General features: G+C 42.1%; 1 protein-coding gene across 1 annotated transcript in view; it reads left to right on the top strand.

The window, feature by feature from the left end:
• Window positions 1-13653, top strand: part of LOC6567965 (afadin) — a 58054-nt gene extending 44401 nt beyond the window's left edge. The window contains 11 exon segments of the mRNA XM_043215251.1: window positions 130-336; window positions 1356-1821; window positions 1941-2465; window positions 2922-3169; window positions 3857-3975; window positions 7644-7925; window positions 8059-8126; window positions 8129-8277; window positions 9555-11658; window positions 11947-12068; window positions 12139-13653. Of these exon segments, the coding sequence (XP_043071186.1) occupies window positions 130-336; window positions 1356-1821; window positions 1941-2465; window positions 2922-3169; window positions 3857-3975; window positions 7644-7925; window positions 8059-8126; window positions 8129-8277; window positions 9555-11658; window positions 11947-12068; window positions 12139-12331 (4483 nt within the window). The 3' untranslated portion in view covers window positions 12332-13653.

Here is a 13653-nt window from a genome sequence, read left to right as displayed (position 1 = left end):
ATGTTAAGTTTGCGTTAAGTTTTGCAACATTTTGCTTTGCTCTTGTTGGCCATTAAAAATACCGCATCAACTAATCAACATAATTTAATTAACTTAACCTTAAACCCACACACGGACTTGACGCTTCAGATCGCCAAAGTTGCCCGGCTCGAGTGGCCTTTTGTCTGGTGCCGGTGGGTCTGGTGATGGCCAGGGCCAGGAGCCAATACTGCCCGCCGTTCTGGAGTTTCCCGAGACGCATCAGGAGCACTTTCTGCGTCACATCATCAGCGAATTGGATGTGAATGTGCCCCACTTTAAACTGGCGCCAGTCTATTCCCTCTATCTATGTGCCAGGTGAGTAACCAAAACCTGACTAACTTGCCCAAAACTGAACTGCTTGGCTGCTTTCGATGTTGCACGACTGCCTGACTCTTTGGCTTTTAAGTGTGCTACATTTATTTACTAAGCAAGTATAAACTCAGGATAACTTTAAGATTAACACTATGCCAGATGCAATACATTTTAGTTTCAGTTTGTTTAGTTGAAATATTTCACTAGGATAACGTTGAGCTTGAATTGTCTACTTTTACTGCCTGGCCACCTGTTCAAATTTAACACTCTTTAAAATGATTTATTGCCTTTTGCTTAGCTGAAATTTAATTTGAATCAGTTTGAGCTTGATGTGTATAGCTTTTAAAGACTGGCTGCTTATTTCAAGACTTTATTTGCTATAAATTTATCAACTTTACTTTAACTGAAAATATTTGACAACTTTAAATGACGATGAAGTATTTAAAGAATATCAAAAATAGATTTACAAAATATATTATATAAATAAAATCCAATAGTTTTATTTCGAGTTATTATTCTACTTTAAAAATCCGTCTGCATTATTTAAGCTTATTTGCTTTAACTTGCAGTCAAAAGTATTCATTTTGCTGCTTAGTGCTTCCATTTGCAGGAGAATATATTTATTCAGCTGCGCTAAAAATCAGTGCTCCCGCATGACTTACGGTTAAGTAGACTCAACTCAGCTCTTAGCAGCTGATAAATGTTTGTTGGGTTGACTTGAGCAGCACGCAGACTGAAGAGCTGAGCTTTTACAGCTTCATCTGTACAAATTCCCAGTTGTGTTCTGGCCAATATCAACTATTCATTACCAATTACGATGATTTATCTTGGCTGCTGACCCAATTTGTTAGCTATTAATATTAATGCCTCGACAGCGGCAAATTACAAAGCAGTCGTCGTCTGGAAGCCTTTTGACTGTTGCAAGGCCAACGAAGATGTAGAGCATACATAATTAAAATACAAATCAATAAATGTATTAAGTTGAACAGCTGATTAAAGTTGAATTGATAATTTCATTGCAGATATCGGGCGTCCACCCATTACCGTCCAGAACTGCAGCCGACGGAGCGCGCCCACAAGCTGACCATATTCCTGCATCATGTGGCGAATCTGGTCTATGGCGTCGTCCAGGAGCAGTACACAGATCCCCGCATTCTCGCATTTTGGATGGCAAACAGTTCGGAATTTTTGCATTTCCTCAAATCGGATCGACACATCAGCGCATTCAGTGTCCAGGCGCAGGAGGTGCTCGCCGAGGCGGTGCAGACAGCATTTCGTAATCTGGTCAATTGCTTTCGTCTCGAATTGTCGCAGACGCTGAATCAATTCCTATCGGAGACCATTGATCATGATTCGGCGGCGGGTCTGGTGCTCACAGTTCTCGGCTCGGCCATGGCTCTGCTGCGGCGCTGTCGTGTGAATGCCGCCTTGACCATTCAGCTGTTCTCGCAGCTGTTCCACTACATCAATGTCATATGTTTCAATACGGTGAGCGGCGATTGACAGGTTGAATTTATACCCAATTTCTAAACCCATGCAGAGCTCATTCTTATTTTATTTAAATTGAATTTCTGGTATATTCCTAAATATTCCTTTCACTTTTGCAGATTGTGGCCAACTCGCACATGTGCACCGGGGAGTGGGGCAAGGTGATGACGGAGCGCTTGCAGCTGCTGGAACTGTGGGCTGAACGTCAGGGTCTAGAGCTGGCCGCCGATTGTCATCTGGCCAAGATTAATCAGTGTGCGCAGTTTCTGCAGGCGCCCAAATCATCGGTGGAGGAGATTCAACAATTGGCCTGCTCCTGTTTTCGGCTCAACTCGCTGCAAATGGGCGCATTGCTGCAGCAGGAGAAGATTCCGCGCAATCTCGTCGATACAGCCATACGCATGGCCGAATCTGTGGCCGATGAACTAACGCGGGCCGATGGACGCGAGGTGCGTCTGGAGGAATCACCCGAACTGCATTTGGCGCTGCTGCTTCCCGACGATGGCTTCAGCTGTGATGTGGTGCGCGGCATACCCACCGGATTGGTCGACTTTCTTAATCCCCTGCAGCAGCAGGGCATGTGCCGACTAGCCGCCCAGCCCACATCGATTGGACTCTGGACAGTTTACATGCATCAATTCAATGTGAGTGCTGGAATTGAGTCGTTATATAGACGTTTTAAATGCTAAAAACATAGTCAACAAATTTGGGATTGATTTAAATGTGTTCTGAATTAATATTGCTTTCATTTTTAAATTGTCTCCTTTTCAAAGCTTTCTCGTTTTTCTTATTGTTGCCCATAGTTTTTACATTTGATTACATTACATTTAATGATTAAATCATGATAATAATTGTCGTTTTATATGATTGTGAAAACAACACGCTGTTTTAAGCATTTAAGTATTTAAGAATTTAAATATGCATTTTCACTAATTGTCATATGTCATTAACAAAGCAAATTTGAGCATTATTTAATTATTATTCTCCGATATATTTCATATCCCGTCGGAATTCATATTCAGGGCTGTACAAAATGCATTTAAAGTGATTATTTTTGTTTTGTTAATAACTTTATTTTATTAAATCTATTCAACTGACAGGCACGCAGCTCTAGCTCCATGTCCAACAAGTTGCCCCAGCCGGAGATGCAGCTGATAAAGCTGCACAAGAACAGCAACGGCATGGGTCTGTCCATAGTGGCCGCCAAAGGCGCTGGCCAGGAGCGACTGGGCATTTACATAAAGAGTGTTGTGCCCGGCGGCGCTGCCGATGCGGACGGACGTCTGCAAGCGGGTGATCAGCTGCTGCGCGTCGACGGACAGAGCCTGATTGGCATAACACAGGAGCGGTAAGATAAATGATATATTGTAATATTATTATTATTATTATTGTTATTATTATCATCATTATTATTATTATTGTATTATTATATATACACAATGAAAATGAATAACAAATGGCAGACGACGAGCTGAGTGTATAGATATGTTTGCCTGTCTGTCCGTCCGTCTCTCTATGAAATTGTCGATTTGATACACTGCACGAAAGACTATATATTTCAATTTTGAATGAGGATTCATTATTAGTATTTATTATGGCTGCGACCCATTGAGTCTATTGTGCCTCTCCCTTGTAAATGAGTTATAGTTGTTATATACGCAGTACTAGAATAAAATGTTGGTATCAAAAGCATAGCTCAGAGATTATTACAACTAAGTAAACCGTAAAGCTAAATTTCAACCATTTTTCTGTACAAAAATGACTATTGTAGCTTAAAATATTTAATTTGTTATCTTAAAACAAACATGATTTTATATTTTGGTCTGCCTGCAGATAAGATACTTAAATCACTAATATATATATATTTTTTTTTAACTGATTCCTTAAGATTTAACTATTGCAAAGGGTAAAGCGTATCTTTTGTATACTCAATTTAATTAGTTTATTTTATTCTTATATTATCTTATTATTATTTCTTATACAGGGTATCTTTTGTACACTCAATTTAATTAGTTTATGTTATTGTTTTTCACAGTGCCGCTGATTACTTGGTGCGCACGGGTCCCGTTGTCAGTTTGGAGGTGGCGAAGCAGGGTGCCATTTATCATGGTCTGGCAACGTTGCTGCAACAGCCCAGTCCCGTTATACAGCGTGGTGAGTAGTAGTTGCAACTACAGTTACGCCCAGCTAATACTACACACAACATGCACACACACACACACACAGACACACTCACACATTTAACACACACACACACTTACTACTTGGTGCCGGGTAGCTGCTAACAACAAATACAAATCATACATAATAAATGCATAACAATTCACACACCCACAACAACAAAAAACACAGACCACATCAACTTTTTACTTGTGTAAGCTAAAACCAAAGTATGACTAAAAAAAAATACCTCCCTGTCCAAAAAAAAAAAAAAAAAAATTCACAAACGCTGCCGCAAATGCATAATTTGTTTTTTGGGTAATCAATCAATCATACAATCAATCAATCAATCAATCGATTAATCGATCAATCAAAATAATAAAGACTCAGCCAGCAGCAACAATTATTTGCAACTGCAACCACCGCAACAACAACAAGAGCATTCGCAACAACGCCGCCATTCCTCGTACCAGCAGCAGGCGCGTTATTACAACAACTCCATCTCAGATGATAGTCTGAATCGCAGTCGTCGCGAGTCCTTTGCCTGCATGCGTGCCGCATCGCCGCCAGTCCGGCGATTGAGTGCATCCTGTTTGCAGGAGGAACTGTGCGCCTTGGGGCATCAGTTGCACATTGATCCTAGGTATAGGGATACCCGACCAATTGCACGCTCCGCCAGCAGTTTGTATCTGTGCAATGAGCCCACATCGAGCTACTATCAGCCACCGGTGGCCGCACCACATTTTAGTCCATTGCGTCCGTTGCGACGCACACCGCCACCCTCCATCTACATTGAGGAGTATCTGGATGAGCCGGCGGCGGCGCCAGTGCCGGAGACGTCCGAGTTACGGCAATCGCAGGATTCTTTTACCAATTTTGTCAGCTACAGCGATGCACATCAGCCGCTCAACGAGGACTCAATTGCCTCCATGGCCGATTCGGGCGATATACCCTTTATAGACGATGAAGAGGAGCAACAACAACAACACCAGCAGCAGCAGCAACGTCCCTGCCTCGCCGGCAGCAGCAGCAGTTATGCAACGGCAACTGCAACGGCAACCACAACGACAACGACAACTCCTTCGACAATTAAACGCAATCCGGCTGCTGGTTATCGCAAGACCGTTAGCTTTGATCTGGAGCCACCGACGCCGTGCGTTGCCCCAAGCATCGATCGCAAATATCACACCCATGATGCCATTAGCCATTTTGCCAATAGCAATTCATCGACAGAATCACTGGCAATGTGGGACCAACAACAGCAACAACAGTCGGCTGCTGAACGCATGCCGCTAATACAAAAGATACGCCGCGAATTGAATACGAAGCGAGCCACGAATTGCTCGGCAGTGGATTACGGTTCCGGTGGCTCCGGCTCCAATAGCCAGCGTTCCTCCAGTGAGTCCATTGAGCGCATGCCGCTACTGCGCCAAACCCAACAACAGCAGCAACAGCAATCGCCATGTCGACGCCAACTCAACGCGGAGCGTTCGCATAAAAGGTCAGGATTGTTTGGTGCTGCTCAACCACAACCTCCACTAGTCAGCATACAAGTTCCTAATGACAGTTCCTGTGCACCCCATGTACATAATAATAAAAGCAATCAATATTGTGCCAGCACCACAAACACAACAACTCTTCTTAAGCCAAGCACCAATGATATTCCCAACAGCAGCCTCAACATCAGCAATAATATTATTCAGCGTCGCTCCTCCAGCCATACGAATCTCAGTCCCAGTCCCAGCTTCCGGTTGGATCTCGGTCAGGGCAAGGTGCGTGAAATTGCCGCATATTTTGATGCTCAACCAAATTTGGTGCCGAGCAAAATGATATCGAAATCGACCTCAGCGCTGGCAGCTGAAAAAACTCAACTCACCCAAAATGAACAGGGCGACATTTTAAAGCAGTTGAAGGAGTGGAGTTTATTTGGCAGCGCTGGCAAGGATTACAATGTCCAGTTGCCACAATCGAGCGAGGAGCAGCAGCAGCAGCAGCAGCAGCAAACTCAACTCAGCTGCGAGTGTCCTTGTTGTGCGCATTGTCGCGGAAACAACACACAGCCAGCAACAGCAGCAGTAGCAGCAACAGCAACTAGCAGCAACAACAACAATATTGCTTCCTCTTTCAAGTGCTATGACAGCTGCCAGGCAGCAACAGCAGCTGCTGTTCAGGAGCCAATTGCCCCAACCCTGGCCCGTCATCAGCAATGTCGTCGCAGCGTCATGTGCAATAATCGTCGAGCGCATAGCGTGCGACAGCTGAAACGCAACAAACAGCAGAGACAAAGGCAACGCCAACAACAGCAGCAGCAGCAACAGCAAAGCCATCACCAAATCCACACCCACCACCATCATCATCATCAGCATCATCAACGTCGACCAGCCTCACCACCTTCAACAGCCAAATTGCTGCTGTCCTTGGCCACCAGCAGTAGCAACAGCAGCAACAGCAACAACAGCAACCACGATTGCAACTGCAGCTGCAGCGATGACAATGAGGATGAGGATGATTCATGTTCGTGCACCTGTTCCTGCTCCTCCTCCGATTGTATCTGCTGCTCCGCTAATGTCCATGATAATTATGTTGCTGCTGCTGGTGCTGCTGCTGTTAGGCCAGCAACAACGGAAACAACTGCAGCTGCAGCTGCAACAGCAACAACTACATTGTCGTCGTCGTCGTCGTCGATGCTGATGTGTCCAACGCACAGATGACAACCCAATTACATTGCACCGAGGTTCTGCTACTTCTTGTTGTTGTATTTTATTACATGCCAACTCTTGCAATGCGTTTAGTTTGTTTTCTAGGCCCACTTTTACTTTTGTGTCAATTTAGTGTTGCTTTAAAAAAGTCGTTTTTTTTTTGTTTCACAATTTTGAATTCCTTCATAGTCGTTTCTTGATTGCAACATTTAGCAATTCCAGCTTTTTATTAGTATTTTTTTTATATTTATTTTTAAGTGAACACCAAAAACAGTTAATATGGTTTAAATGCAGATTTTTACTCAGTGTTGATTTGATATTTAATTATTTAGTGGTCGCACATAAAATATTGTCTACATTTATACAGAAAATTAATTAGAATTGTGTGCTTTCAGCATCGCATTAGTTTTACTGGATTTAGAGTTAATTTAATTGCTTTTTCGGTTTTAAGCAATTTTATTTCAGAGAACGGAATATTAAATTGGTTTCCTTTGTTGTACGCATGTTGTTGTTGCTATTCATTTATTATTGTTGCTGAATTGACAATTTATTCGAAACTGTTTGTGCTTTATCCACTGTCTACACAAATTGCTTTTGTTCTCACATTTGATGCGCATTTAAATATTCTGACTCACATTTATCGTATTTATGTTTGTTTTTATATTTGTATTGACATAGACTTTTGTAGAATTGCTGTTGTAGTATTTGTGTTTGCCAACTTTAATTACATTTTGAATGCATAATTAATGAATTAATTAAAAATTGATTAAATTCAATACACACACCCACAAAGACAACACAAATAATTACTTGGAACTTGCAAAATGACGATTACTAAAACCAATACAATCTATTTATTCTCCCCCCAAAACCCATGCACCGACACAACAACAACAACAATCCCCTCCTCTTATCCTGCTGCACTTTTGTTTGGATAATAATGGGTAAACAAATAATAAACAGGTAATCGCCGCATGTCCGAGCGAGATTTGAGTCGCATGGGCGGCGCCGAATCGTCCAAGTCGCTGGGCGTACTCGGTGGGCCGCTCATTGCCAATAGCCACACGAGTCACAGTCTCAACCAGCACCTAAATCTGAGCAATAGCAACATCAACAATAGCCACAGCAACAACAGCAATAACATCAACAGCATCAGTAGTAACATCATGAATCCCTTAGCTGCACACCTGCCCAATAGCAAATCGGTGCCGGCCCTGCATCATCACACGGGATCTGGCAATATATGTAAGTGTCTGCCATTCCACTCACTAACCCCCCATATATCGCTCTCTCTTTCTCTAAATGACACTAGCAATTATAAGCTCAACTCCATAACAGTGTCCAGTTTTGTAATTGATTTCTCTTCCCACACACACAGCGCTGGCCAATTCCAAGTCACGCAGCACGCACAGTTTGCATAACAATGCAGGAGGTGGCATCGTCGGAGTCAACCAAATGGCAGTCGCAACAATCCAAATCCAAATCCAAATGCAAATCTAAATGGAAATGGAAATGGCAACGGCAACGAGCAGGGCTTCTACCAGAATTTAAGCGTGTATCGTGCACAGAATCAAAGTCAGCCAATTTTGAATGAGAGGTAAGTTTTATTTAATTTTATTCTTTTTTTTTGGGTACCTACCACATATTTATAGTTAATATAACTTTCAATTTAACTGCAGGCGAATACAATATTTTATTATTATAAAAAAAATACTATTTTACCTTAATTAAATTAGAAACTCATTTAATTTATTGCCATAGTCATAGTCATAAATCAAAAAGAAGACATGCTGACTGTGGTCAGGTTTGAGGTAAAGTTTAATGTTTAAATTTAGTCCTTTTTGCATTCGAACGACTTTAAAGAACTATGCAAAAAACTGTTAACGGATTCTGCGTCTAGGGTTGTCTAAGATAAAGTTCCATTTTGACAAAAAAAAAAAAAAAAGGATATTTAAAATGTAGAAATAAACTCTGGGATAGTCACTTATAATTAAATCGTTGTCAGCAGTTCTATGGAATATTCGTTACGATTGCTTTTAATTATTGTATGTGACAGCTGATAAATCTTTTCCAATTTGACTTATAATATTCAGTCAGTGAGCTCATTTCGACTCCTTCTTTAAATTCAATGTTTATAATTTGAATTATTTCATTTACAATTGCTAGCATATCTGATAGTCGCAGTTAGCAGTTGTCAGTTGCGGTTAGCAATATGACCTTTAGTCATAGTCCTTTCATGGTTAGAAACCGCAGTGAAACGACGGCCATCAGAATGGCCAGTGGGGAATGAAAAACGCATTCAGCCATAAACCAGAGTACCTTTCGAAAAACCCATGTGGAATCAATAATTTAAAATCTTGGATGATGTTGCTATTGTTTGTGTGTGTGTGTGTGTGTGGGGTTGTTGCTGTTGTTAGCTTAAAATTCTTTGGCTTTTTCTAGGACGACATTACGCTTAAAGAAATTACTTTACGGCTTTATACCCATACAAAGGGAATATCAGCTTGTTGAACTGAGCCAAGTACGTGAGTAATTAGCGTGTTGCTGTCCTTGTTCCTCATTTCAGACACACACATTTCTCTCTCGTTAATTATCGTTATTATTATTGTTTTGTTGCGTGTGTTGTTGCTGCACCTGCAACAGCAACAGCAACACAAGTCACTGATTATTTTCGCTAGCTGGCACAGACACACCCCATATTTGTCATTAAATTTAAACACGCGAGCAACACGGCACACACAGCAACAACAGCAACATATACACACACACACACATATCACATACACATGTGACACAGCAACAGCAGCAACAGTTGCTGGTAGCGATAATTTGTGCAAAACTATGAATCATGTGTTTAAAATTAATTTCTTATAGAGCGACCATTTCCGGACTTGGCACCATGAACGCCTACAATGGCAATTCCCCGCATGCTGCCACACTGCAACAGCAGCAACAACAACAGCAGCAGCAGCAACAGGCTTCGCCCTACCAGCAACACTTGCAGGCGAGCGCTAATTTGCCCACTCGCCCTGTTTCTGCCTACTACCACAGCCAGCAATCTGCACAACAGCAACTGCAGCAGCAGCAACAACAACAGCAGCAGCAGCAACAACAGCAACATGCACTGCAACAGCAACAATTTGCGCACAGCAGCAGCAATTTAAATGGCCAGCAGCTCACGTTAAACAATCGCGCCAAAAGTCAGCAAAATTTTCAGCATACGCTACGCATGCAGCAAATGATGGCGCCATCGATGCCCAACATAAGCAACATGTACCAGCAGCAACAACAGCAGCAGCAACAGCACGCAACACAGCAGCAACAGGCACCAATGAGCGCCAGTCAAAGCATGCAGAATGTGAATGAATTTGTGCCGGGCTATCAGAATGGTGGCCTCGACTATCAGCAACATGCGCGTCGTAGTCAGCTGCACGAGGCAGCAGCACTCTACGAGCTGCAACAGCAGCAACAACAACAACAACAGGCTTCGCCAAATTTTATAACTTTGCCACCGAAGCCAATGGGCAGTCTACAATCACCCAGCAAGCCAGCGGCGCCGCCTAAACCACAACAACAACAGCAGCAACAGCAGCAGCAGCAACAGCAATTACAACAGCGACTGCAGCAACAAGCTGGCTATTTGCCCGCACAACACCCCGGCGAGGATAAGCCACCGTTGCCACCCACCGCCACCCATCCGCTGTTCAAGGCCACCCAGCAGCTGGCGCCTGGCATGAACTATGTGGCGAGCACCTTGGATCCACCCAAAGGCAGCTATTTGCCCAGCAATCAAGCGGCGACTACACGACCGTTGCACAGCGGCAGCAATCCCTGGGAGCGGGAGGAGCGCGAAAAGGATCTGGAGATGCGACGCGAACACATACGACACTGGCGTGAACAGCAGATTGTTGAGCTATCGTCGGCGACAGTGAATCGCACGCCGCAGCAGGAGGAGCAGCTGAAGACGCTCGTCCTGGAGCGAGACTTTGAGCGACGCGCTCAGGAGTTGCAGCAGCAGGAGGATGAACAGGAACAGTCCTACGACAAGGACAATGTGCAGGAGCTATTCCGGCTGTCGACGGTCAGCAGTGCCATACAAACGCCCATCACCAACTATCGCCAGACGGAGATTAAACTCGCTGAAATCACTGAGAGCAATGCCATCGAGCCACCAACCCAAACAGCAACAACAGCAGCAGCAGCAACAGCAGCTGCTGCAGCAACTACAACAGCAACAGCTGCTCCAAATGCAGTCAACACACAAACACAACAGCCCAAAAGCATACTCAAGCATAATCGTTACTCGGAGGGTGGAGCGGGCGGCAGTGGTGGTGCTGGTGGTGGAGCACCCTCGTCGCCATCGAAATCCCAAAAGTCAGCGAGCTTTGCGGACGAACGGCATCTGCAGACGGAGCATCCCATTTCGAGTCTGGCCAAAGAGCTCACGCAGCTGACCATGCTCGACAAGGACAACAACAATGAGACGACGCTAGATGGTGGTGGAGTGGTGGTGCCACCACCACCGCCACCAGAGCGCAACAGCTCGTATCTAATTATGTCGCAGCAGAAGCAACGCACGAGTGTTGGCAATAACTCGTCGGTGGGCCTGTTGAAAACCGCCACCAGCAATCAGGCAGCTGCCGTTGAGATTAAAAAGACCGCAAGCAACAACAACAACAACAACGGCAGCCTAAACAATAACACAATGCAACCGTCGCCGCTGAGCGCCATGGAATTAAATGCAGCTTATGTCTCGGCAACGGGCTCAGGGATGAGCTTGGGCACTCCACCGCCGCTGCTGCAGCGGGACAACAAACGTGTGAGCTTCCATGATGAGGATAACAATTTTGTTGGCATTAGCAGTCAGCATCAGCAGCTCTTGCAACAGCAGCAACAGCAGCAACTACAACAGCAATATCTGCTTGACAACTATGCGTTGGAGCATCAGGATTTGGATACCATACGCGAGGATGCAAGCGTAAGTTGCAAATCACATTATATTTATGGGTACATCTGCAGCATGAAGATTATTTACTAAGCATTTGCTTCAGATTTGCGTTAAGCAACATTAATTCGACTGAAAAAAGTGCCAGAGTTTTTTTTGTTTCTAATTTAAATTGTAATTTTCTTATATCATTTAATTATATCTGATTTTGGACATGATTTCAAATATTATTTTATATTAATTTGACAACACAGATAAGTTTTATTTAAGCATATTGTAATTTATAATAGTAGTAAAATAAATATACCGAACTACTTGCAGTATATGCAGCACAATCTGGATGCCTCCATGTTACCCTCGATGCCTTCAACACCGGATGCGGCGCTCTGGAACACCACCGTGCAATCAACGCCAGGCGTCATTGGCGCCCAAGAAGTTTATAGGTAAGTCAGACATGTTTTGCTTATTTTTGTCATACAGGAGCTAATTATTCTACGTGCTCTTCCTTCACAGAGATCCGAGACAACGTCGCCTGGCGGAGAAGCAGCAACAGCAGCAGCAACAACGCGCTGGAGATGCGGTGCCAGAGAAGCTGTCCTTTAAGGAGAAGATGAAGATGTTTGCACTGGAATCGGGCGAGGATAATACGCCCAAGGATAAGCTGAAAATATCGCGGGCGCAACGGGACATCGATGCTGTGCACTGAGAAAATAGCCGATTGCAACGTTATGTACATTATATAAGTAAACAAAAAGAAAAACACGGAAAAAGAATACATTAAACATCTAATCACCTAGAACACCGTCACACACCTAATCAAGGAGTACTCAGTCGAATTGGGGGCCAAGTTGTTAAATTACATAGAACTACACACAATATATATCTATAAATATACATGTATATTTATATTTACCATACCATAGCATACATATGACAAAACCTAACGAATTTGCTAAGCAAGGCAATAAACAATCCATAGTTATCGCGTTCCGATACATAAATATATATATATATACATACATAGATCGCATAGTTGTGTAGTACGAGTAGCTGAAGCGTTGATTACCCCACAAATAAAACGTTAACTGAAATCAATTAGTGAAAAGCAAAATTAGCATATTGTACCAATATATATATATATATGTTTACAGATATATATATACAAAATACAACAACCGTAGACAGGGCAACGAAAGTAGGGAGAGCCACACTTGTAAAGCGTTTTAAACATAATTCTTTACCTTATGGGAACATAAGATATATACATACATATGTACACAAATAGATATGTGTATATTTAACAAACTGTTGCATCAGATTAATATATTAAGTATTTACCTTATCGATAAAGGAATGTGCGTTAGTTTAGAGATATTTACCTGGGAATTGTGCGGAACAAAAAGAAATGTTTATTATTATCATAGGAAATTCTAAGCCACGACGTCAAATAAACAAATGGTCCAATTATTCAATTATTAAAAAAGCGAATAGAAAACAAAAGTGTATATTTACAAAAAAAGAGAAAAGAAAAACAAAAAAAAGAAAAATAAAAATAAAATAAGAAAACAAAAACGAAAGATTCACATATATATTTTTAATTACAAACTTTTTCGTACACACCTTTTAAAGCAAGAAACAAAGAAGCAACAACTTAAAGCATAGAAGAAATGTACCAATTTAAATCAAATAGGATTTCACTAAACAAGAACCTAATGGCTTTAAACAAAATATATACACCTATGTAGGTACTTGTACTATATGATGCGTATGAGTTCTTTGTTATAGCATACAATTTATTCGAAACAATACAATTAAAACAACAACAAAAAAACACGAAAAGCAACAAATTATTTTTGTGCATTCCAAGTATTTCAAATATATATCAAAATTGCAAATTATCAAATTTTGAATATTATGTAAAAATAAATTGCAAAAATTGAAAAATTTTGCTTTTTAGTTCAACTTTAAGCGCGATTAATCTTAAGGAATTTAATATAAATATATATCAAACACAAAACGAGTAACATA

Source organism: Drosophila grimshawi, unplaced genomic scaffold (genome assembly GCF_018153295.1).
Source record: "Drosophila grimshawi isolate 15287-2541.00 unplaced genomic scaffold, ASM1815329v1 contig_311, whole genome shotgun sequence".
In the NCBI taxonomy this organism is placed as follows: domain Eukaryota; kingdom Metazoa; phylum Arthropoda; class Insecta; order Diptera; family Drosophilidae; genus Drosophila; species Drosophila grimshawi.
This window is presented reverse-complemented; position numbering and strand designations above follow the sequence as displayed.